Here is a 26,264-nt window from a genome sequence, read left to right as displayed (position 1 = left end):
CTGAATATTATTTTTACCTAAGACTGTTTTTTTTTTAAAGTTTTTAATTTTAATTCTGGTATAGTTAACATACAGTGTAACATTAGTTGCAGGCATACATCTACTTGATGATTTGAAAGAGGGTAAGGGAAAGATATTAAGGATGATTTCTAGATTTTTAGCCTAAGTAATAACAGCAGTAATGGCAATTCCATTTGATGAGATGGGAGAGGTCTAGAGAGGAAAAAAGGTCAGGTAGCAAAATAATCAACAGTGACCCATAATAGGTGCTCAATAAATGGTAGCCATTGTTTACATTAAAAGTCATCTTCTCTTATGTCTCGATTTCATCTCAATAAAAATATTTTTTTTAAAAATCATCTCACTGGGGTTGTACTACTTCACTACCCACAGACAATGACATAAATATTATTGAAGCTTATTCCATATTTTATTTTACAAAATTCTCCTAATTATATGAAATTAGAACTTACACAAAGTCCTAAGTAATTAGACCTTCTACCTTGACAGAGAGAAGAGGAAAAAATGTTAAGACCTCTTTACCAACATGCTCGTGTTATAAAATTTGCTTTGAGAGCTACAGGGAGACTCTTCCACCTAGCTACTCACTATAATTACCATGATAAAATCAGAAAGATCCATTTTAATCCAGCATTTTCAAATGTGTCCCATTTATTCCAGACCACGTGTGTGTGTGTATGTGTGTGTGCATGGCCATCTGAGATAATATATACACACCTGAGATAATATATTCTTTAAACCTGATCTTTTATAAATTATTCAACATTAATTCACTGTGGATTTCTAACCACTGATCTGGTCCACTCCCCTAGTTTAACGAAGGAAAAAAAACAAAACCCCAAGGTCAAGTAACTTGTCCAAGAAAACACGATTAGGAAATCACAGAGTTGTGTTAACTGCATATGAGGAATAGTGGAAGACAGGGCTAGAAAAACAGATCCAGACCATAACTGTCAGTCTAAAGGATTTTCAACTCCATTCTAAAATAAAAGGTTTATAGGAAATAAGCTACACAATTAGAGCTGTGTATCAGAAGAGAGAAAAGGGGGACACAAAAAGATAGGGAAAATAGCTTACTCTAGGCAAAATTCAAGAGGGCTGAACCAACAAATGTATATAAGGAAGAACAGATGCAGAAGTCTTCGAAGCTTTAGAATCAAGCGCTTATCTTCTGATTAGAAGCAAGGAATAAAAGGAATAAGCAGGGGCGCCTGGGTGGCTCAGTCACTTAATCTGATGCCTTTGGCTCAGGTGATGATCACAGAGGTCTGGGATCAAGCTCTGCATAGAGCCCTGCACTGGGTTCCCTGCTCAGCAGGGAGCCTGCTTCTGCTCCCTGCAACTCACCACTGCACCCCCCCATCTCAAATAAATAAATAAACAAAATCTTTAAGAGACAGGAAAAGGAATAACTAAAGATGGCTTTGGGATTTTCAAAATGGTAATTGGAAAGATAGCTATCTTAATAACCGAGACTGGGAAAACACCCTGCCATATTCTCATAGCTGATACTAGTCTATTTCCTACATGTACAGTTTATTTCCCAAGGAGACTGGGAGACAACAGTGTTCTACTTCCCTTGTATTCACCATGACATTGCAGCACAGGCCTGGACTGAGTAGTTCCAAGTAAATATTTGGTGAACTGAAAGCATATTCTCCATTTTAACAAAATGGTAACCACATTGTCACAAATGGCTATTAAAGGGGAGCTAAAACAATTCTTTTTTTTTTTTTTTTTTTTTTTTTTTTAAAGATTTATTTATTTGACAGACAGAAATCACAAGTAGGCAGAGAGGCAGGCAGAGAGAGAGGAGGAAGCGGGCTTCCTGCTGAGCAGAGAGCCCGATGTGGGGCTCGATCCCAGGACCCTGGGATCATGACCTGAGCCGAAGGCAGAGGCTTTAACCCACTGAGCCACCCAGGCGCCCCAGCTAAAACAATTCTGAATAAAAAATAGTAGATAGGAAAATAAATTCAGAATGTGGCCTAAGAAAAAGTAAGGATGAGAATATGAAGAGGGAATCGAAAATTTTAAATTTAAATTTCTCATGACATGAAGAATAACAAAGAGGTATGAGAATGAATCTTGGTACAGGTCCTCAGAAAGACCACTGGGGAGTGGAAATGAGAAGGTCACGGAATTAGATTACAAATCTTGAGCATAAGACTTCCTGGCATAAACAACCTTATTCACAAGAGGGCCAAACGATCAGTCCATACAGTCAACAAAGTATTTTATTGTTCCTTGTTTAAACTGATAACTTAGAGCAACTGATGATAAGAGAACCAATCTTAACCGTATCTGTGTATTAAAAAATATATATAGGAGCATGTGGGTGGCTCAGATGGTTAAGCATCTGCCTTCAGCTCAGGTCATGATCTCCAGGTCCTGGGATTGAGCCCCATGTCATTGGGCGCCTAGCTCAGCCAGGAGTCTGCTTCTCCCTCTCTCTCTGCCTCCGCCCCTGCTTGTCTGTGCTCTCTAATGAATAAATTAAAAACCTTAAAAATTTTAAATAAAAAATTAAGGGGCGCCTGAGTGGCTCAGTGGGTTAAGCCTCTGCCTTTGGCTCAGGTCATGATCTCAGGGTCCCGGGATCATGGCCCACATTGGGCTCTCTGCTCAGCGGGGAGCCTACTTCTCCCCCCTCTCTGCCTGCCTCTCTCTCTGCCTACTTGTGATTTCTCTCTCTGTCAAATAAATAAATAGAATCTTTAAAAAAGAAATTTAAAAAAATATATATATATACATACACACATATATACACAAACAAAATATACACACCTACTGCCTCTATAACTTACCAGGCCCATTCTTTTCCTTCCAACTAGAAATCTTAGGAGGGAGAATGATAAAAGGAAAAAGAGGAAGTGAGGTTGGGGGTCAAGAAAATGAGAAATACAATTGCAGAAGTTCGGCTCACTAACTCCTGCTGGGCACAAAATAGCTGTGCCAGCAGAGGACCAAAGCTTGCCCAGAGGATTAGATGCCCACCATCCGGCAGGTCACGCAGATAGCCATCCTTCCCATGAAAACTTTCCAAATCACCAGTGTAGTGATTTTTGACCCGTTCCTTGTTTTCAAGCAGGAGACCTTTTCTTTAAAATTCTTATACAGAAGTTTAACATAAAACAGAGAAAAAGAAAGAAAGAAAGAAAGAAAGAAAGAAAGAAAGAAAGAAAGAAAGAAAGAAAGGAAAAACAGAAAAAGTAGAACTGCTTTGGCTGGGTGAAGCCAAGTGGGGAACCAGAAACCTACTCGGCTCAGCAATACCCCTCCCCTCAGGGGTCAGCCTCTAAGGAAACACGTCTGTGAAATACCGAGGGTTCTGAGAGAAGAGCTTTTCCCCCATTTAAAATCTAAGAATCTCGGGGCGCCTGGGTGGCTCAGTGGGTTAAAGCCTCTGCCTTTGGCTCAGGTCATGATCCTAGCGTCCTAGGATCAAGTCCCGTAACTGGCTCTTTGCTCAGCACGGAGCCTACTTCCCCTTCTCTCTCTGCCTGCCTCTCTGCCTACTTGTGATCTGTCTCTCTGTCAAATAAATAAATAAAATCTTTTAAAAAAATAAAATAAGGGGCGCCTGGGTGGCTCAGTTGTTGGGCATCTGCCTTCGGCTCAGGTCATGATCCCAGGACCCTGGGATGGAGCCCCACATCGGGCTCCCTGCTCCGCGGGAAACCTGCTTCTCCCTCTCCTACTCCCCTGCTTGTATTCCGTCTCTCACTGTCTCTCTCTCTCTCTCTGTCAAATAAATAAACAAAATCTTTAAAAAAAATAAAATACGGGACGCCTGGGTGGCTCAGTTGGTTAAGCCGCTGCCTTCGGCTCAGGTCATGATCCCAGGGTCCTGGGATCGAGTTCTGCATTGGGCTCCTTGCTCAGTGGGGAGCCTGCTTCTCTCTGTCTCTGCCTGCTTGTGTTCTCCCGTGCTCGCTCGCTCTCTCTCTCTCTCTCTGACAAATAAATTAATTTTTAAAAATAAAAAAATTAAAAATAATAAAATAATAAATAAAAATAAAAAATAATAAAATCTAAGAATCTCAATTTGAGGGAAAACCTTGGTTCATATTTCTGCCTCAACTTCTGTACCTATAAAGGAGAGCTTGTGTCACAGCTTGAAAGCAGACTAAAAGCCTAACAAATAGTAACAAAAAATTTAAATTATAAAAACAAAGTATTTAATAGTAAATTTCTAAGACAACTAGAAAAGCATTTAGAATGGAACATAGTCGTGCTTAGTTTCATATTTAAGGTCTCCTAAGGAAGTATAATAAATGTTTTCAAGGCTATAGTTAGCACTCCCCAGAATAATGAAAGCCAAGAAGACTGCTCCCTCTAGGCCACTGGTAGGATAATTTCCTTTTGTTGTGTTCAAAATAAACAATAAAAGTAAAGACACAAAGACATGAAAAATATGAACAATTAGAAGCTTTTAAAATTAATTTTATTTAAATTCAATTTAATTAACATATACTGTATTATTAGTTTCAGAGGTAGAATTTAGAAGCTTCTTTTAAAAAAGTAATCTGGGGTGCCTGGGTGGCTCAGTGGGTTAGGCCTCTGCCTTTGGCTCAGGTCATGGTCCCAGGGTCCTGGGATTGAGCCCCGCTTCGGGCTCTGCTCGGCCGAGAGCCTGCTTCCCCCTCTCTCTGTCTCTCCCTGCCTCTCTGCCTACTTGTGCTCTCTGTCAAATAAATAAATAAAATCTTAAAAAAAAAAAAGTAATCTATTTCCAGGCTTTTAACCACAGAATATTTGAGACAGATGGCTTATGCAGAACAGAGTCATCATCGCAGTGCACATCCACCATAGTTAACAATAATTATAATAATTTTTATGCAGTATGTACCTTCTGTGGATTACAACAGATCTACTGGCTTTTATGTAGTATCTCATATGCTGGCTTATTGCCAAGATCAAGACAGAGTTAGCACTATCTTTTACATATCAGAAAACTTAGCTGAAAGCAAAGAAAAATACTGTTGAAAGTTAAAAGGGAGGGGTGTGTCATTCCTGAGCAGCGAAAACAAAAAGAGACAGGCTAAGAAAGTAGATCAAAGGGACATCAGAATAGGAATGGTATCACTGGTCTCATCACACCATGTTCCTAGGCTGGACATACATATTAAGCAAAACAAGAGCAAAGATCTAGATGGACTCTAGCCCAGTATTTTCCAGCACAGTAGCCAGTAGCTTCACATGGCCATTTAATCAAATAAAAAATTCAGTTCCTTATTCCCACTAGCCCCATTTCAATGCTTATTAGCCACATGTGGCTACTGGACAGCACCAATAAAGAGCATTCCCATTACTGCAGAAAGTTCTATTCAACAGCATTATTCAAGCAGAAAATCTTTGAATGTATTAAAAACAGCAGCACTCAACAAATATTTGGTTAGTGAATGAATGACAATAGACAGGTTTCCATGGGCCATTAAAAAAAAACTAACAAAAGAGGACGCCTGGGTGGCTCAGTCAGTTAAGTGTTTGCCTTTCGCTTGGGTCATGATCCCCAGGGTCCCTGGATCAAGTCCCACTCCATCTTGCTCCCCTCTCAGTGGAGAGTCTGCTTCTTTCTCTGGCCCTCCCCCATCTCATTTTCTCTCTCTCTCTTTCACTCACTCTCTTTCAAATAAAGATCTTTAAAAAAGACACAAAACAAGCCAGAGAAAAAGAAACTAATAATAGTAGCTAACATTTACTGCACACTTAACAAAAGCCAGATACTATATGTGTATTATATGGACTAATTTAATTAACCTTAAATAACAATTCTATAATGTATTTACTGTCATTACTCTCATTTTATAGATGGGAAAATGAAAACTCAGCCAGATTAAGTAACTTTCCCAAGATCCAGGATTTGAATCCAGGCAGCTTGATCTAGAATCTAGAGCCTTGGGTTGTTTTTGTTTTGTTTTGTTTTTTTAAGATTTTATTTATTTATTTATTTATTTGAGAGAGAGAGAGAGAAAAAAAGAGTGCACGTGCATGAGGCTAGGCAGAGGGAAAGGGAAAAGCAAATTCCCTGCTGAGTGCAGAACTGCAAAGCCAGACTCTGGACTCCAAGGCTCAGTCCCACCAGGACCCTGAAATCATGACCTAAGCTGAAGTCAGACACTTAACCAACTGAGCCACAAAGGTGCCCCTAGAACCTTCACTTTTAACCATTATACTATACCATTCTACTTCTATTATACAATGACTGTATTTAAAATTTTTGCTGTGATAGAGTAAAATTTATTTGAAGTCATTCTTCTCATGTATTCACTAGTCAAGTTCACAGTAAAGAGAATATGAAAAATAGTAAAATAAAAAAGACTGTCAAGAAATACACTAAATGTTAACAACAGTTTGATCCCTTTGCACCGAGATAAAGGGTAATTTTAATTTTCTTGTTTTGCTAACTCTATTTTCTAAATGTCCCATAGTGAAGACGTATCATTGCTATAAAAATGACAAAAATATTAAAAATATTATTTTTAAGCAAGATGAAAATACAATCAGCTTAAAAATTCCTAAGCAGAATATCAAATCAAGACTCAACCATCTCACCCTCAAACATCACAGAGGCCCCCTCACTGATCTCTTAGCCACGAGCCTACCCAACATTAAACCCTTCTGCATTTGCTATCAGTTACCCTCTACCACCCTAGTCCCTGCTCAGAATCCATTACAAAGAGCATAAAATATACTCTTTTTGGCTTTATGAAAGCCATTCCTGCATAACTGCATTAGGTTTCCACCTTTATTTACCAATATTATGCTATCGACCTCAGTTCATCTAGGAGAAACATGGTAGAAAGAGCCCAGGCCTCAAAGTCACAGATCTTGGCCAACATATAATCTCTTAGCCTCAGTTCCTTCAATGGTGATTAGATGTGAAGATTAAATCTTTTTTTTTTTTAAGATTTTATTTATTTATTTGACAGAGAGAGAGAGCACAAGTAGGCAGAGTGGCAGGCAGAGGGAGAGGGGGAAGCAGGCTCTCCACCAAGCAAGGAGCCTGATGGCGGGACTCCATCCCAGGACCCTGGGATCATGACCCGAGCTGAAGGCAGCCGTTTAACTGACTGAGCCAGCCAGGCGTCCCAAGATTAAATCTTTTTTTATTGTATTTTATTTATTCATTTGAGAGAGAGAGAGAGCAAGAGCAGGGGGAGGGGCAGAGGGAGAGGGACGAGCAGGCTCTCTGCTGAGCAGGAAGCCCTATGCGACAGCTTGATCCCAGAACCCTGGGATCATGAACTGAACCACCCAGGCACCCCAAGATTAAATCTTTAAATAGGTAAAGATCCAGCATACAAGCCTTCAATAAATGGTGGTTTTCTCATTATTACTATTATTAGGCAAATGGGTTTTTATTCACTGATTCTTCAAAAAGCTTTGCACTTTCACCTCTGTGCTTAATTACTATTCTGCTTCTTCAGAATTCCTTCCCTCTCTCCTAAAATCCTACTAAAATTCAAGTTACAGGGCGCCTGGGTGGCTCAGTGGTTAAAGCCTCTGCCTTCGGCTCAGGTCATGATCTCAGGGTCCTGGGATCGAGTCCCGCATCGGGCTCTCTGCTCAGCAGGGAGCCTGCCTCCTCCTCCTGTCTCTCTCTGCCTACTTGTAATCTGTGTGTCAAATAAATTAAAAAAAAAAAAAAATCTTTAAAAAATAAATAAATAAATAAATAAAAATAAATAAAATAAAATTCAAGTTACAGGGCACCTGGGTGGCTCAGTTGGTTAAATACTGCTTTCAGCTCAGGTCATGATGTCAGGGTCCTGGGATGAAGCCCCACATGGGGCTCCCTGATCAATGCAGAGTCTGCTTCTCACTCTCCCTCAGCCCCTCCCCCTGCTTCTACTCTCTCACTCTCTCTCTCAAATAAATAAATAAACAAAATCTTTTAAAAAAAAATAAAATTCAAGTTCTAGTTCTAGTCGACCTCCTCCAAAAAAGCTTCCCTAACTCTGCCAAGCTAATGTAATCTCTCACTCCTTTGAACTTCTATAGCTCGTAGCGTTTATTCTACCCAAGTGGAGAGGTCCTAGCTGATTTTATTAGTTCTCTTTTCATGTATGTAAGTCCAAGATCCCCGGTTAGAATGAAAACTCCTTCCTACTAGCATTCCATTCCATTTTATATATGTCTTTATACCTTTCTGGTATCTGACAAATCACCAGGTTTATATTAAATGCTCAAAAAATGTGCTAATCGGATTTATGCACTGGGAAGAAAGTCATAACAAAAATACTGGCTGAACATTTCTATAGTATACTAGGAAGGCAACAATTCTCTATTAAGGTAGAAAGTTTCAAGTAAGCAGTATAATCTAATCCTATAATGTACTATCACTGACCAAATATGTAAGCCTTACTTACATATTTAACAGTACTTTTAGATTTTTATTTATTTACTCATTTATTTATTTTTAAAGACTTTTTTTTTTTTTTAACAGAGAGACAGCAAGAGAGGGAACACAGGCAGAGAGAGTGGGAGAGGAAGAACAGGCTTCTCATTGGGCAGGGAGCTCGATCCCAGGACCTTAGGATCATGACCTGAGCCGAAGGCAGACAACTGAGCCACCCAGGCACCCCAGCACTTTTAACTTTTTAAAGTGTCTTACACATAAACCCTACTTAAATATATATTGACTCAAATTGTTGTATTTGGTTTCATTTGGAAATACACTCACCTCACTAAAAAAACAAAACAACCAAGTTAATTCAGGTGAGAAAAGTTCAGATACTGATTACTAGAAAATGGTGATTATATAACCATATTATATATAAAACAAATTAGACTCGAAAAAGGTAAACTAGGGACACCTGGGTGGCTCAGTAGGTTAAGTGTCTGACTTCAGCTCAGGTCATGATCTCAGGGTCGTGGGATCAAGCCCTGTGTCTGGCTCCCTGCTCAGCATGGAGTCTACTTGTCCCCTTCCCTCTGCCCCTCCCCTGCCTCATGCACATGCTCAAGTGCTCGCTCTCTCTCTCTCTCTCTCTTTCGCTCGCTCTCTCTCTGCATATGCACACATGTGTGCTTTCTTTCAGAAAAATGAATAAAATCTTAAATAAATAAATAAATAAGTAAACTATGTCTTCTCAAGTAAGTGCTAAAAGTTAAGGATAGATAGCCTGGAGGGATACCTTCATTTCACTGATTTAATTACTATTCTTCATAAAATGATTTAAAAAAAAATTAAATAGGGCGCCTGGGTGGCTCAGTGGGTTAAGCCTCTGCCTTCGGCTCAGGTTGTGATCTCAGGGTCCTGGGATCGAGTTCTGCATCGGGTTCTCTGCTCGGCGGAGATCCTGCTTCCCTCTCTCTCTCTCTGCCTGCCTCTCCATCTACTTGTGATCTCTCTCTGTCAAATAAATAAATAAAATCTTTAAAAAAAAAATTATTCCTCCTCTCTCTCTCTCTCTGCCTCCCTCTCTGCCTACTTGTGGTCTCTGTCTGTCAAATAAATAAATAAAATCTTTAAAAAAAAAATTAAATAACCATGTAAAGACTAAAATCTTTTCTCTTTGATAAATTACTAATAGAGCAGTAAGAAACTTCTTTTTTTAATTTAATTTTGTGTGTGTGTATGTGTGTGTGTATGTTCCAAAATTCATTGTTTATGCAGCACACCCAGTACTCCATGCAATACATGCCCTCCTTAATACCCACCACCAGGCTCGCCTAACTCCCCCTGCCCCAAAACCCTCAGGTTGAACTTCTAATGAGCTGCTACTAAGAGTAAAGCAATTTGAGAGACAGAAGGAAGTTGCTTTATTAAATGCAGCTAATTACCAGAAAATTAATACTTAACATGCAGAAAAAGACCTATAACACACTAAACCCCAGCAAGATTTGTGAATCCCTCTTTTTAGCTGTTAATGCTATTCTAACAGGCCTCCAATAATGTTTAAGCTTTCTCACTGATCCCCAGAAGGAAGGAAAAGCCATTACCTAAGGATGTTGGGATGGGAGAGTCTATTCATGAGCTGAACTTCTTTCAGCATGTTTGCCCGGTTACTGCTCAGTGTGTTCATCTTAAGAGCCATCACTTGGCCAGAAGCTCGGTGACGCACCTAGAAAATAAAATAGAACAAGAAAAGAGGTTCAAGGAGAGCAGTTAAATATGAGGTCAAAGTCTCCATATGTAAACATGCCAAGATGTTCTAGATAAAATAGACATGATTAGGGATGTTTTTCTATAAACTGATCACATTAGGGTCTCACTTCCATTAATGAAGATGGATTTATTCTATCCAAGACCTGCTTCACATTAAGTCAGCCAGAAAAGCTTTGTTAATTACACCTCAAGAAATGACATCTTTTCTTCTAATACCTTAGGGAAAAAATGGGGGAAATTTATTAGGCTGGCGCTGTATGGCCAATATTGCTTAGTCTTAGGACACTAACAGTCCTCTTTGTGGAATTTTAAGTGTGCACAGAAAAGATACATGCACAAGCCTTGTATAATACTTAAGGGATTATAAAACTTTCTTTATAGAACAATAAAGCCACATTCTCAAAATTTCCCCCATATAAATACATATATGTATACACATATATATGAAAAGAAGCATTGAATATTAAATATAGAAGTCAGTGAAACTTATGAGCTAATATTATTGTAAGCCAAGCCAAATTACCTTATAATCATTTAAACATACTCAAGTGAGACACAAAAAACATGGGCCACACCATTCAAACTATTAGCCACACAGAAGAAAGTCTACTTCTAAAACATTCACCCTCTATAGAAGTCAGTCTATTTTACATGTAAAAATATTGTTTTAGAGTTTCAATGCATACTCCACAGGTTTCAAAAACTGTAATACTTTACTACTTGCAAGAAAATTAACTTTTTCACCCTCTAAATGCCTCAGTAGTAGTAAAATGAGACTACCAGAGAAAATATTTTGTCTTACGCAAAAGAAGGTCAACTATTTGCTGAAATGTGTTTTTCCTACCAAGAAATTATGAATAAGGCAGTAGAAAAATTACTAAGTAACAAGGACCTCATTACTTTCTGGCTTAAAAAAAAATCATTTCAGAGGTGCCTGGGTGGTTCAATCAGTTAGGCATCTGCCTTCTGCTCGGGTCATGATCCCAGAGTCCTGGGATCGAGTCCCCCCATTGGGCTCCCTTGCTCGGCAGGGAGTCTGCTTCTCCCTCTGGCTCTTCCTGCTACTCCTGTTCTCATGCTCTCTCTGACAAATAAATAAATAAAATCTTTAAAAAAAAGATTTTATTTAGGGGCACCTGGGTGGCTCAGTGGGTTAAAGCCTCTGCCTTCGGCTCAGGTCATGGTCCCAGGGTCCTGGGATCGAGCCCCACGTCGGGCTCTCTGCTCTGCAGGGAGCCTGCTTCCTCCTCTCTCTCTGCCTGCCTCTCTGCCTACTTGTGATCTCTGTCTGTCAAATAAATAAATAAAATCTTAAAAAAAAAAGATTTTATTTATTTGTCAGAGAGATCAAGATTGAGAGAGAGAGAGAACATGAGAGGGGGGAGGGTCAGAAGGAGAAGCAGACTCCTCACTGAGCAGGGAGCCTGATGCAGGACTCAATCCCAGGACTCCGGGATCAGGACCTCAGCCAAAGGCAGTCGCTCAAGTGACTGAGCCACCCAGGCACCCAAATAAAATCTTTAAAAAAAAATCATTTTAGGGGTGCCTGGGTGGCTCAACCATTTAAGCATCCAACTCTTGATTTCAGCTCAGGTTATGATCTCAGAGTCATGAGATCAAGCCCCACTTGGGATTCTCAGATTCTTTCTCTCCTTTTCCTGCCCCTCCCCAAACCCCTCTCCCTTTCTTAAAAAAAAAATTTTTTAAAACTAAAAAAAAAAAGTGATCCGAAGGGACACATGCACCCGAATGTTTATAGCAGCAATGTCTACAATAGCCAAACTATGAGAACCTAGATGTCCATCAACAGACGAATGGATAAAGAAGATGTGGTATATATACACAATGGAATACTATGCAGCCATCAAAAGAAATGAAATCTTGCCATTTGCGACGACGTGGATGGAACTAGAGGGTATCATGCTTAGCGAAATAAGTCAATCGGAGAAAGACAACTATCATATGATCTCCCTGATGTGAGGGAGAGGAGATGCAACATGGGGGGTTAAGGGGGTAGGAGAAGAGTAAATGAAACAAGATGGGATTGGGAGGGAGACAAACCATAAGTGACTCTTAATCTCACAAAACAAACTGAGGGTTGATGGGGGGAGGGGGGTTGGGAGGGGGGGTGGGATTATGGACACTGGGGAGGGTATGTGCTATGGTGAGTGCTGTGAAGTGTGTAAACCTGGCGATTCACAGACCTGTACCCCTGGGGATAAAAATATATGTTTATAAAAAATAAAATTAAACAAAAAACAAAAAACAAAAAAACAAAAAAAAATAAAAATAAAAAATAAAAAAATAAAATAAATAAATAAAAACTAAAAAAAATATATCAGATCTTGTACAACAGAGACTTGCTATGCAAAAATGTCATCAACCTATGAACTTTGAGTATTCTTTCAGCATGTTATAATTTACCAAGTAGAAGTTTCAAGAGAAAATATGACAATCTACTTAACTCTTCAATCTCAAGAAATCCCTTCAAATGACAATAGCCCTAGAAGATTAGCATATCTATTAATACAGTACAGACACCACATTTTATCTTAGAATTCAAAGCACATTTTATCTTAGAATTCAAAGAAACAATGTTTCAAAGTGACCAGACAGAAGGAAAAGAAGGAAGCAAAACACTCAGAGGCACAGGAACTCTGGTCAGAAAAACAGGCAGAACATTGGCTGTCTCTCCCCTCTTCTAGATCACTTAGTGAGATTTGGAACCCATCTCTCTTCCTAGTGCATCAATGATTCTGTTGTCATGTACCTCGTGACTGAAGAAAGAGAAGTGGTTTTCTTTTTCAGATCCTGCATGGATAAGTTAAAAGAGACATTTATACACAAAGAACACACTGACAGTATTTTCCAACTCTATTTACAGAAGACATCTGTGTTTTAATAAGGTCTCTCCATTCTGAAAGTTACTCTTCTCCTTTTTTCATCATCTGAAAACTATCACTTAGAGATTTTAACAAAATAGTTTGATATTAAAACAACGTGAATTTTGGGGCACCTGGGTGGCTCAGTGGATTAAGCCTCTGCCTTCCGCTCAGGTCATGATCTCAGGGTCCTGGGATCAAGCCCCGAATCAGGCTCTCTGCTCAGCAGAGAAGCCGCTTCCCCCTCTGCCTGCCTCTCTGCCTACTTGTGATCTCTCTCTATCAAATAAATAAATAAAATCTTTTTTTAAAATGTGAATTTCAGGGATGAACAATCTTATATTTCAAACCAAACAGGAAAAAAACCAACTTTCTTAAGCAAGTGGACATGATAAACATGTTCATAATCATTGTATTCTTTCACCTGCATAGAATAGTTTCTGCTAGTCCCTCAAATTCTACTTATCTTTCAAGACCACATTCAAAATTTCCTCCTCTCTGAAACCTTCCTTGATTCTCTCTGGGAACTGTTTGTGGTTTCCTTCTTTATACTACTTCAGAAAAACATCTGTAACACCAGTATACCACTCATTACATGGTTCTGTCTATAAATATCTCCCCACCAGGCTATGATGCATCTTAAGATCAGGATCTATACTGTACCCATCTTTGTCTTGCAGTGTTGGGAAGGCCTGGCATATCATTAAGGGCACAGTGAAAACAATGGCAACATCAGTTAAATGAAACTTCTAACATACTTTTTTAAGGGCCAATGAATCATTTATTTATGAGCCTGGGTGGCTCAGTCAGTTAGGCCTCTGACTCTTGATTTCAGCTCAGGTCATGATCTGATGGGTCATGGGACTGAGTCCCCCATCAGGCTCTACACTCAGTGCAGTCTTCTTGTCCTTTCCCTCCCCGTGCATGCCCCCCCAAATAAATAAATAAGTAAAATCATAAAGAAAAAGAAAAGAAAGGTTAAGATGGTGCTTGCTAGGGGAGAAAAGTGGGTGGGATTGGTGAAATAGATAAAGGGATTAAGAGGTACAAACTTCTAGTTATAAAATATTAAGCCAAAGGCATGAAAACTATAGCATGGGGGAACGCTGCAGTGACTCAGTTAAGTGTCTGCCTTCATCTCGGGTCATGATTCCAGGGTCCTGGGATGGAGCCCCACATCGGGCTCCCTGCTCAGCGGGGAGTCTGCTTCTCCCTCTCCCTCTGCTGCTCCCCCGTTTGTTCTCTCTCTCAATCTCTCTGTGAAATAAATAAATAAATAAATAAAATCTTTTTTTTTAAACCACAGCATAGGGAATATAGCTAATAATGTTGTAATAACTTCATATGGTGACAGATAGGAACTATACTTAATTGTGGTAAGCATTTCATAATGTATAGAATTGTCAAATCACTATGTTGTATACCAAAAACTAATATGTCAACTATACCTCAACCAAAAATTTAAAATAAAAATATTAATATAAAGATGAAGACCAAAAAAACAAAAACAAAAATAAAGATGAAGTCCTCAGGACACCTGGGTGTCTCAGTTGGTTAAGCATCTGTCTTCAGCTCAGGTCATGATCCTGGGGTCCTGGGTTCAAATCCCCCATCAGGCTCCTTGCTTACCAGGGAGCCTGCTTCTCCTTCTGTCTGCTGCTCACCCTGCTTGTACTCTCACTCTCTCTCCTAACAAATAAAATCTTTTAAAAAAAAATTAAGGGGGCATCTGGGTGGCTCAGTGGGTTAAAGCCTCCGCCTTTGGCTCAGGTCATGATGCCAGGGTCCTGGGTTTGAGCCCCATATCGGGCTCTCTGCTCAGCAGGGAGCCTACTTCCCTTCCTTTCTCTCTGTGTGCCTCTCTGCCTACTTGTGATCTCTGTCTGTTGGATAAGTAAATAAAATCTTAATTTTTTTTAAGACCTCAAAAAATTAAAAATAGAATTGCCACATGATCTAGAAATTCTACTTCTGGATACATACCCAAAAGAACTAAAAGCAGGGTCTCAAAAAAATATTTGTACACCCATGTTTATAACAGCATTATTCACAATAGCCAAAGGGTATAAGCAACTCAAGTGTCCACTGACAGATGAATGGATAAACAAAATGTGGTATACACATACAATGGAATTTATTATTCAGCCGTAAAAAGAAAGGAAATTCTGACACATGCTGTAATATGGATGAATCTTGAAGACACTATGGTAAGTGAAATAAGCCAGTTACAAAAAGAGAAATACTGGGGTGCCTGGGTGGCTCAGTGGGTTAAGCCTCTGCCTTCAGCTCAGGTCACGATCTCAGGGTCCTAGGATTGAGCCCCACATCGGGCTCTCTGCTCAGCAGGGAGTCTGCTTCCCCCTCTCTCTGCCTGCCTACTGATGATATCTCTTTCTCTCTCTGTCAAATAAATAAATAAAATCTTTGAAAAAAAAAAAGAGAGAGGGGGGTACCTGGGTGGCTCAGTAGGCTAAGCGTCTGCCTTCGGCTCAGGTCATGATCTCAGGGTCCTGGGATGGAGCCCCACATCAGCCTCTCTGCTCGGTAGGGAACCTGCTTCCCCTCTCTTTCTCTGCCTGCCTCTCTGCCTACTTTTGATCTCTCTCTCTTCTGTCAAATAAATAAAATCTTAAAAAAAAGAGAGAGAGAGAGAGAAACACTGTAAACTTCCACTTACTTGAGGTAGTTAAATTTATACAAACATAAAGTAGAATGGTGGCTGCCAGAGGCTTGGAGAGGGGAGAGATCTGGAGTTGTTTCCTGGGTAAAGAGTTTCAGCTTTGCCAAGTTCTGGAGACTGGTAGCACAACAATGTGAACTGAACTGCACACTTGAATATTATTAAGATGGCAAATCTTATATGTATTTTACCACAATTATAAATACATGAAGGGAAGGAGGGAAGAAAAAAAGAGAAAGAAAGAAAGAGAACAAAGATAAGAGAAAATTAGTATTTCTCCTTGACTTTTAAACTCATCTGATGATACTACAGGAGCTCCAACCGCTTTCTAAAGAACATAGAAGAGTAGTAAAGTGCTTGAGCTCTGGAGAAGAGCAGACTGAATCCAAGTCTTTAACATTTAACTAATTAGAAAGACTTCTCTTTGAAGTCTTCTGTTGTAAAGTCAAGACAATAATAATTTCAAAGAACTGCTATGGAGGATAAAATAGTGTCATGTTAGATTAATGAGATAATATATATAAACTACTTAACATAGTGCTTGGCACATAATAAATATTCAATACAGAGCTATTGTTTTTAATAAAAATAACTATATGCTCATAAGAATTTAACATCGCAGGTAAATTTGACATAACACAGAAAATGCAAATAATTTTAAGTGAAACTAATGATATTCAAATCTGTATAATGCTCCCAAGATTAGTTATTTATTACAAAGGGGAAATTTTACCTTTACAATGGCAAGATCTGCTGGCTGGCACCTTAACCAAGGGGTCAGTCACATTGAGCATTACCCAAAGTGAAACACCTGGAATTACCTATCAATCTTCTGATGTAATATACTTGCTAAAACGTTTAATTCAAATCTAATCATAAGAAAACAATTAGAGGGGCGCCTGGGTGGCTCAGTGGGTTAAGCCTCTGCCTTCAGCTCAGGTCATGATCTCAGGGTCCTGGGATTGAGCCCCACATCGGGCTCTCTGCTCAGCGGGGAGCCTGCTTCCCCCCCCCCTCTGCCTGCCTCTCTGCCTACTTGTGCTCTCTCTCTCTCTCTCTCTCTCTCTCTCTCTGTCAAATAAATAAATAAATAAAATCTTTTTTAAAAAAGTAAAAAAATCTTTTGTTGGAACACCTAGCTGGCTCAATCGGTAGAGCATACAACAACTTGATCTCAGGGTCATGAGTTCAAGCCCTATGTTGGGTGTAGAGCTTACTTTAAAAAAACAAAAAACAAAAAAACAAAAAAAAAGTTTGTTGGCAAATAGGAAAAATTTTAATAGGGACTATATATGAAATTATTTTTCTGAATTAAGTTCAATTGTCTAAGGTATAAAAATAATGATATTATAGCTTTGTAGGAGAATGTACTCTTAGAAGATAAATATTAAAATATTTTAAAGTATCATGATATCTGCAATTTGCTTTCAAGTGTTGTTAAAAAAAAAAATACTGATGGGGCACCGGACTAGCTCAGTCCACAATGTTTATGGCTCTTGACTCAGGGTTTTAAGTTCAAGCCCCATGTTGGGTGTAGAGATTACTTAAAAAATAAAATAAAATCTTAAAAAAAAAAAAAATATATATATATATATATATAGATAGATAGATAGATAGATAGATAGGGGTGCCTGGGTGGCTCAGCCATTAAGTGTCTGCCTTTGGCTCAGGTCATGATCCCAGGGTCCTGGGATCAAGCCCTATATTGGGCTCCCCGCTCGATGGTAAGCCTGCTTCTCCCTCTCCCACTCCCCTCTCTTACTGTGTCTCTGTCAAATAAATAAATAAAATCTTTAAATAGATAGATAGGTAGATATAGATAAATCAATTAGCAAAATATTAAGTTGTTAATCCAGGTGAAGGGACTATAGGGGTTTATTGTACCATTCTTTCAATTTTAAGTAGATTTTTCAAGTTTTCCAAAAGTTGGAAGAACTAAGCAAAAATGTATTTTATTTTCTCCCATAAGTTTAGCATTAAGAAATAAAGAACAAGGGTGCTTGGGTGGCTCAGTTGGTTAGGCATCTGCCTTCTGTTCAGGTCACAATACTAGGGGTCCTGGGATAGAATCCTACATCAGGCCCCCTGCTCAGTGGGGAAGTCTGCTTCTCCCTCTCCCTCTGCCTGCTACTCTGCCTAGTTGTGTTCTCTATCTCTCTGTCAAATAAATAAATAAAATCTTTTTTTTTTTTTAAGTTAAATATTGGGCGCCTGGGTGGCTCAGTGGGTTAAGCCGCTGCCTTCAGCTCAGGTCATGATCTCAGGGTCCTGGGATCGAGGCCCGCATCGGGCTCTCTGCTCAGCAGGGAGCCTGCTTCCCTCTCTCTCTCTCTCTGCCTGCCTCTCCATCTACTTGTGATCTCTCTCTGTCAAATAAATAAATAAAATCTTTAAAAAAAAAAAATAAAGTTAACTATTAAATGAATTGCTTAGGATTTCCAGTCAAGAAGTCACAGTGAGTATACTTATTAAGTGTACAATAAGCTGGTATAGCAACATAAATATTAGAAAAATAGGGCTTATTTTTTTAAAGATTTATTTATTTATTTGAGAGAGAGAGACAGAGTGGGGGGCGGGGGAGGGGCAGAGAAAGAGAATGACTCTCCAGTCAACCCTCCACTGAGTGCAGAGCCCGACTTTGGGTTTGATTCTGCAACCCTGAGATCATGACCCAAGCCAAAATCAAGAGTCAGACACTTAACCAACTGAGTCACCCAGGCACCCTGACAAATAGGGTTTAAAGCAATAATTTCCAATAGAGGCTATACCAAGTCACTCTGGAGTGTTTCTGAAGGTTTTAGGTTAAGTTTTTTTGTTTTAACAATGACTAGGGACAGGGAGTTTTGCTGGCCAGAAATGCTAGACATCCTGCAAAGTAGAGGACAGTACTACACAAAGAAGCATTGTTCTATGTGCTGTATGAAATTCAAATGTCTTGTAAGACATTCACATAAGTGAAGAACATATTTATTATTGCCTGAGCTTGGATTCTAACTCTATTTTACATAAAAACAAAGCCAACTTGCACCATTTTAATATAAGTTGAATTTTCTAGAAATACAACTACCTTATAAATTGAGGGAAAATCACATTTTTGTTATTTTCAGAACATAATTAAGAATTGGTTAACATTGGCTACCTGGGTGGCTCAGTCGGTTAAGCAGCTGCCTTCGGCTAAGGTGATGATCCCAGGGTCCCGGAATCAAGTCCCACATCAGGCTCCCTGCTCAGCAGAGAGCCTGCTTCTCCCTCTCCCTCTGCCTGCTTCTCTGCCTACTTGTGCTCTCTCTTTGTCAAATAAATAAATAAAAATCTTAAAAAAAAAAAAAAGAATTGGTGAACATTAAAAAGGGTGGGGGGGCGCCTCGGTGGCTCAGTCAGCTAAGTGTCTGACTCTTGATTTCATCTCAGGTCATGATCTCACTGCATGTGCAGCCTGCTTAGATTCTCTCTCTCCCTCTCCCTCTGACCCTACCCCCTATTAAAAAAAAAAAAAAAAAAAAAGTCTTGGTCAACAAAACAAAAAGATTTTTCAGAAAATCAGGGGCACCTGGGTGGCTCAGTGGGTTGAGCCTCTGCCTTCGGCTCAGGTCATGATCTTAGGGTCCTGGGCTCTTTGCTCAGCAGGGAGGCTGCTTCCCCTCTCTCTCTCTGCCTGCCTCTCTGCCTACTTGTGATCTCTGTCAGATAACTAAATAAAATCTTAAAAAAAAAAAAAAAATCAAACCACCAATGGCAATGCTGCTCCTGATATTTGAATCCCAATACAACATATTTGTATAAGAAGCCATTTATAGTTTTTATATTCACAGTGATTTTGTTTAGCCTTTATCTTATTTTATTTTAAAGATTTTATTTATTTGACAGAGAGAGACATTTATTTGACAGAGAGGGAACACAAGCAGAGGGAGTAGGAGAGGGAGAAGCAGGCTTCCCACAGAGCAGGAAGCCGGATGCAGGGGTTGGGGGGTAATCATGACCTGAGCCAAAGGCAAACACTTAACTACTGAGCCACCCAGGCACCCCTAGATTTTATTTTAAAATATCAACCAGGGATGCCTGGGTGGTTCAGTCAGTTAAATATCTGTCTCTTAATTTTGGCTCAGGTCATGATCTCAGGATTGTGAAATCAAACCTCACATAGGGCTCTGCTCTAGGCATGGAGCCTGCTTAAGATTCTCTCTACCCCTTTGCCTCTGCCCCACTCCACTTCTCTCTTCCTCTCTCTCTCTCTCTAAAAAAAAAAAAAAAAAATATATATATATATATATATATATACATATATATATGAACTATAAATAAAAAGCATATTTTAGCCTTGCCCACAAATAAAGTCATTAATGTGCTACTCTACCAACTTTTTCCCCCAAAGAAACATTCAAGATTAAACATTTTAGGGGCGCCTGGGTAGCTCAGTGGGTTGGAGCCCCTGCCTTCGGCTCAGGTTGTGAGCCCGCGTCGGGCTCTCTGCTCAGCGGGGAGCCTGCTTCCTCCTCTCTGCCTGCCTCTCTGCCTGCCTCTCTGCCTACTTGTGATCTCTATCTGTCAAATAAATAAATGGAATCTTAAAAAAAAAAAAAGATTAAACCTTTTACAAAGAAACACTGATAAACACTGATAAAGTTAGCAAAGATCTATCACACTCCTCTTCTCTCCTTCATCAATCTGTAATTTGTCTTGGCAAGCTATCTCTATTTCACTTGGGGTCACTTCCCTCTTCCCTTTATCACATACAAATAAGTCTAGTCTGTTTTGTTTTGGTTTTTTTTGGTCTGTTATTATACTTTTCTTCTGATATCTACCACCATCTCTCCTCTTTAATTTTTCTTCTTGCATGGAGTGGCTTCTGATTGCCATCTCTTAAAACTATTCATTTATAAGAGGGTAAAAGCATCTGACTAGCTCATCAAGTTTTCTATAATAATTTTGCTTATTGAAATCTATATTTCTGGGACGCCTGGGTGGCTCAGTTGGTTAAGCGGCTGCCTTCGGCTCGGGTCATGATCCCAGCGTCCTGGGATCGAGTCCCACATCGGGCTCCTTGCTTGGCGGGGAGCCTGCTTCTCCCTCTGCCTCTGCCTGCCATTCTGTCTGTCTGTGCTTGCTCTCTCTCCCCCTCTCTCTGACAAATAAATAAAAAATCTTTAAAAAAAAAAAAAAAGAAATCTATATTTCTACTACCTTAGTTTTCTTTTACTCTTTATCATAGAGTTAGGGTATCATGTTGATGCTTTATAATTATGAATGACAGTAACTTAATCACCTATAAATTTCACTTCAGGAAACTTCATTAAAATATTGTTATAATAAAAATTATTATAATAGCAATAATATAACTATTATTCATAGTACTTGTTACATAGTAGGTTCTGCTATACACATACATACACACACACACACACACATTTAATCCTCAAAATAATTCTGGGAAGTAGGTATTATTAATGTCCCCCATTTTACAGATATGGAAACTGGGCACAGAGAGATTAAAGGACTTTCTCAAGATCATACATCTAGTAAATGATAGAGCCAGAATTTGAACCCAGATAATGTAAACATTGGGCCTGAAAGGCTTAAGAACTCATCTAAGGAAAAAAGCATTGCATGCACACTACCTAACAATTATTCTGCCAAGAAATAATAATCATGAACTTGTATGTACCTAACAACACAGAACTATAATGTCTAAAACAAAAATTGACAAAATACAAGGCAAATTTGACAAAGCCACAGCCTTCGTGGGATATTTTAACATACTTCTCAGAAACTGAAAGTTCTAGGGGAACCTGGGTGGCTCAGTGGGTTAAAGCCTCTGTCTTCAGCTCAGGTCATGATCCCAGGGTCCTGGGGCTTTTTGCTCAGCAGGGAGCCTACTTCCCCCTCTCTCTGCCTGACTCTCTGCCTACTTGTGATCTCTGTCAAATAAATAAATAAAATCTTAAAAAAAAAAAAAGGAAAGAAAAAAGAAACTGAAAGTTCTAGAAGAAAAGAAATGAATATGGATATGGTACCTTTTTTTTTTTTGATTTGACAGATTTTGATTTGACAGAGAGAGAGATCACAAATAGGCAGAGAGACAGGCAGAGAGAGGTGGGGAAGCAGGCTCCCCGCTGAGCAGAGAGCCTAATGTGGGGCTCAATCCCAGGACCCTGAGATCATGACCCGAGCCGAAATCAGAGAGGCTCAACCCACTGAGCCACCCAGGTGCCCCGGATATGGTACCTTTTAATAACAAAATTCACATGCTTGATCTAATCTTGTCCCAATAAAAGTAGCCTTTATTTATTTATTTTTCAAGTCCATACGAAAATATTTACCAAAATGCATGGATGCTACATCATAAAGGAATTCTCAAAAAATTTCAAAGAATGTAGTTCTGGGGCACCTGAGTGGCTCAGGTGGTTGAATATATAGTTCTTGGTTTGGGCTCAGGTCTGATCTCGGGGTCATGGAATCAAGCCCCGCATCAGGCTCTTGTGCATGGTGCAGAATTGGCTTGGGTTTCTTTCTCCCTCTCCCACTCATGCTCTTTTTTTTTTTTTTTTAAGATTTTGTTTATTTATTTGACACAGAGAGAGCAAGAGGGAGAGACGGAGAGCAAGCACAAGCAGGGGAACAGCAACAGGGGAGAAGCTGAGCAACAAGCCCAATGCAGGGCTGGATCCCAGGACCCTGGGATCTTGACCTGAGCCGAAAGCAGCCGCCTAACTGACTGAGCCACCCAGGCACCCCCCATGCTCTCTGAATAAATAAATAAATAAATAAATAAATAAATAAATAAATAAATATTTTTAAAGAAACTTTTAAAAGGGGCGCCTGGGTGGCTCATGGCTCAGATGGTTAAGGATCTACCTTCAGCTCAGGTCATGATCCCAGGGTCCTGGGATCAAGCCCCACTTTAGGCTCCCTGCTCAGCGGGGAGTCTGCTTCTCCCTCTGCCTCTGCTGCTCCCCCGCCCCATGCACATGTTTCTCTCTCTCTGTATCTCTCTGTCTCAAATGAATAAATAAAACCTTAAAAATTTTTAAAATAAAAACTTTTAAAAAAAGGATGTGGTTCCAAAACCACATTTCCAAACCACTATGAAATAAAATTAGAAGTGAACAATAAAAAGGTAATTAAAAACAAACACAGCAGACAATACTATTTACTCAACGTCTCTTTTCCCCCTTTCTTGACTAACAGGACCCCAAATAGGTGGCAATGTGCTTAATTAATTAAAACATCCAATCTGGCAGTCTTCCTTGCAGCTAGATAGCCAGGTAACATACTACTAAGTAAAGAGATATGAGTAGGAACTGCTAGGTAGGGATTCTGGAAATGCTACTGTTTTCCTGATGAAATTGTCCTCTATCCTTTTCTTAGCCTGGAGTAAAGATGCAGTGCTTGTATCAGGAGCAGTTACTTTGTAACCAAAGGCCAGAAGTCCTACACTAAAGACAGGGGAAGCTAGAAGAAGCCGGATTTGTTGATGACTTTTTTTTTTTTTTAAGATTTTACTCATTTATTTGACAGAGATCACAAGTAGACAGAGAGGCAGGCAGAGAGAGAGAGAGAGAGAGGGAAGCAGGCTCCCTGCTGAGCAGAGAGCCCGATGCGGGACTCGATCCCAGGACCCTGAGATCATGACCTGAGCCGAAGGCAGCGGCTTAACCCACTGAGCCACCCAGGTGCCCCTGTTGATGACTTTCTTAAGCAGGTGCCCAACATAAACATTTCTCAAGATTGCTTGAGAAAAATTAATCCCTTATTTGAATAAGCCAATGTGTTCAGGTTTCTGTAATATACTGCCAAAGACGATCCTAATTGGCTTGCAAAAGATTCAAAATAAATGAGTTCAACCAAAAAATGCCAGAAAAAATAAAGTATAATAATAAAGATAAAGGCAAATATTAATGAAATAGAAAACAAAGAAACAACTGAGAGTTTCAACAAACCAAAAGCTGATTTGGGAATTAAAAAAAAAACTAATAAGGAAACATATCTTAAAAAAAAAGAAAAAGAAAAAGAAAGAAAAGAAAAGAAATGAAATGAAACATATTTTCTGTGATTCTGGATTTAAAAAAAAAAAATTATTTTCTGGCCCCTGCCTATCCCTCTAGACTCATCAGTCTTGTCATTCCTTTACATGCATCCAGCAGGCTTGAATCAAAGCAAATTTCTCACCATTCCTAGAATATCCCTCTGTGCCTCCACACATACTTTTCCTACTGCTTGAAATGTCCTTTCCCTTACTTGTACACCAGACAAGCTGTATTTTATTCTTCAGGAAAAGTCAAGGGTGACCTCCTGTAGGAAGACTCTAACCCTTCAAACGTTTATACTGGTGCCCAGTATTATCACCCTTGGTACCCTATGCATACTTTCACACAATTAGCAAATATGTCTTAAGCAATTTCAGGCTCTTGCTAAAGCTCATTTTAGCAAATACTGTGTTTTAAATATATTTCCTGTCTTCTACCCTAAGCAAAGAGCTCTTTTAGGGCAGGATTTTATTCCTCTGTCCCTAGCACCTAGCTCAATGTCATATACCTAATGAGCATTAAATATGTGCTGAGTAAATAAATGAATGACTAAGATAACAAATGACTACAATGTTTATCACATGCTAAAACAGAAATATCAGCAGAGTGCTATGTGATCACAAAGGGAAAGCAACCAACCCTCTCACTCTCCTTGCTGCAAAATGATACACTAGAATAAACTTTTTGTAGTATCTTTCATATGCTTTCATATATATGTTTACAGAAATACTTCTATGAGATGAGTGAATAGAAGTTATACATGCAACTTGTGTGCTTCTAGTTTTTGTTTTCCCAACTGAATTATCAATTAAAGTGAAGGACCTTAGCAGGTATTTCTGTGCAACAGAATGAACACAGTAAAATTTGCTACCTGATAAATTATTACTTGATGTCACCAGGCCACTGAGACATCTACAAAATTCATCACTAATTAGACCAACTTTCCACACCAGCTCTAGAGGAAATATTAAATTGAACATGGCCAAAGGTTACAGCCATACACTGCTGTATGTGAACCTTCAGTATACATATTATAGAAATACAGAGTCTCCTTTAAAATACCATCATTTCCCCACACACACCAAACACTGAACCTCCCCAGAAGAGCTCCCTCTCTGAAATCCCCTGTACCTCAAAGAGGTTGCAGAACCAGATAAATGCAACAAGGAAAACAATAGGAAATTGAGCAAGAAGTAGTTTTGACAGACAATAAGGATATGCAACAAAGACCATTATCAAGGTGCAAAGCCCAAAGCAGCACTGGACTGCTATCATCCTCTTTCTCCCATACTTTTCCATGCTAAACTCCTTCAAAAAGGGTGGTGGAGGGTGGGGAGGAAGTTTGTTTTCCTCTTTATACTCTCTTTTATACATCTCTGTAATACGGTGCCCGCCCCTTGGAATTTATGTTTGGTGGATCTGTCACATTCCCTGATCTTTAGGAGCCTATCTCTGACCGCTACTTGTCTCTTTTCCTTCTTCACACCCTCCACAAACAAAGGTAGTTAAGGTTCAAGCCTTGCTGCTTTAGTGTCTCTATCCATACTCTTTTCCTTGATTCTTTCTGACACTGAAAATATCTTGATGGTTAAAAACATGCTAAATTCCTATATAACACTGCTTTCATGCCAGAGTAATACTGTACAAAGAAGTTTTCTCTATATTTGATCTTCCTTGATCTCATTTTTTTTTTTAGTAGCCCAACGTGGGGCTTACACTCGTGACCCTGAGATCAAGACCTGAGCTGAAATCAAGAGTTGGACACTTAACTGACTGAGCCACCCAGGCATCCCAATTTTATTCCTTTTTAAAAAGATGTATTTATTTATTTATTTATTTTTGAGAGAGAGAGTGCAAGCATGAGCAGTGGGAGGGGCAGGGGGAGACACAGACTCCCCGCTGAGCAGAGAGCCTGATGTGGGGCTCGATCCCAGGACCCTGAGATCATGACTTGAGCTGAAGGCAGAGGCTTAACCCACTGAGCCACCCAGGCACCCCAATCTTATTCTTGATATTGAAATTTCCCTTAATTTTTTGACTCTGTGGAGCAATTTAATTCTGAAATGACTGGTCTGATATGAGGGGACAAATATGGACAGCCAGACACGCACATAAACACACATCTTGCTCATTGGTGTTTTAGAGTTAGGGGTAGTTCAGCTTCCTCCCAGAACTCATTACTTTGTTCCTCAAAATAGCCTTGGTATAAACTGACATCTCAGTCAGAGCAATAACACTAAAAGCTGGTACTTCAGATATGCCTAATGGGCTTTCTCCTAACCTTCACTCTCAGAACACACACTACCTCACATCATCCTCACCGTCTGGCTCTAGTCATCTTGCAAAAGCTGCCTTACATACACCTCCAAGACTATAGATCTAACTCTTCTCTGATACAATGACTATTAAAACATACAGTCATTACATCTTTTTTTTAAGATTTTATTTATTTCTTAGACAGAGATCACAAGTAGGCAGAGAGGCACGCAGAGAGGGGGGCGGGGAAGCAGGCTCCCCGCTGAGCAGAGAGCCGATCTCAG

At 39.5% G+C, this 26,264-nt stretch overlaps 1 protein-coding gene across 2 annotated transcripts in view; it reads right to left on the bottom strand.

Annotated features, from left to right (window-relative positions):
* The window catches only part of TESK2 (testis associated actin remodelling kinase 2), a 147,077-nt gene that overhangs the window by 62,520 nt on the left and 58,293 nt on the right, over positions 1–26,264 (bottom strand). For both annotated transcript variants that reach the window (XM_047723880.1, XM_047723881.1), the window contains one exon: positions 9,973–10,094. In XM_047723880.1, the coding sequence (XP_047579836.1) occupies positions 9,973–10,094 (122 nt within the window). The remainder of the gene's footprint in view (positions 1–9,972; positions 10,095–26,264) is intronic.

This window comes from Lutra lutra, chromosome 4 (genome assembly GCF_902655055.1).
Source record: "Lutra lutra chromosome 4, mLutLut1.2, whole genome shotgun sequence".
Lineage (NCBI taxonomy): Eukaryota > Metazoa > Chordata > Mammalia > Carnivora > Mustelidae > Lutra > Lutra lutra.
The sequence above is the reverse complement of the archived record's forward strand: the minus strand, read 5'-3'. Positions and strand labels throughout refer to the sequence as shown.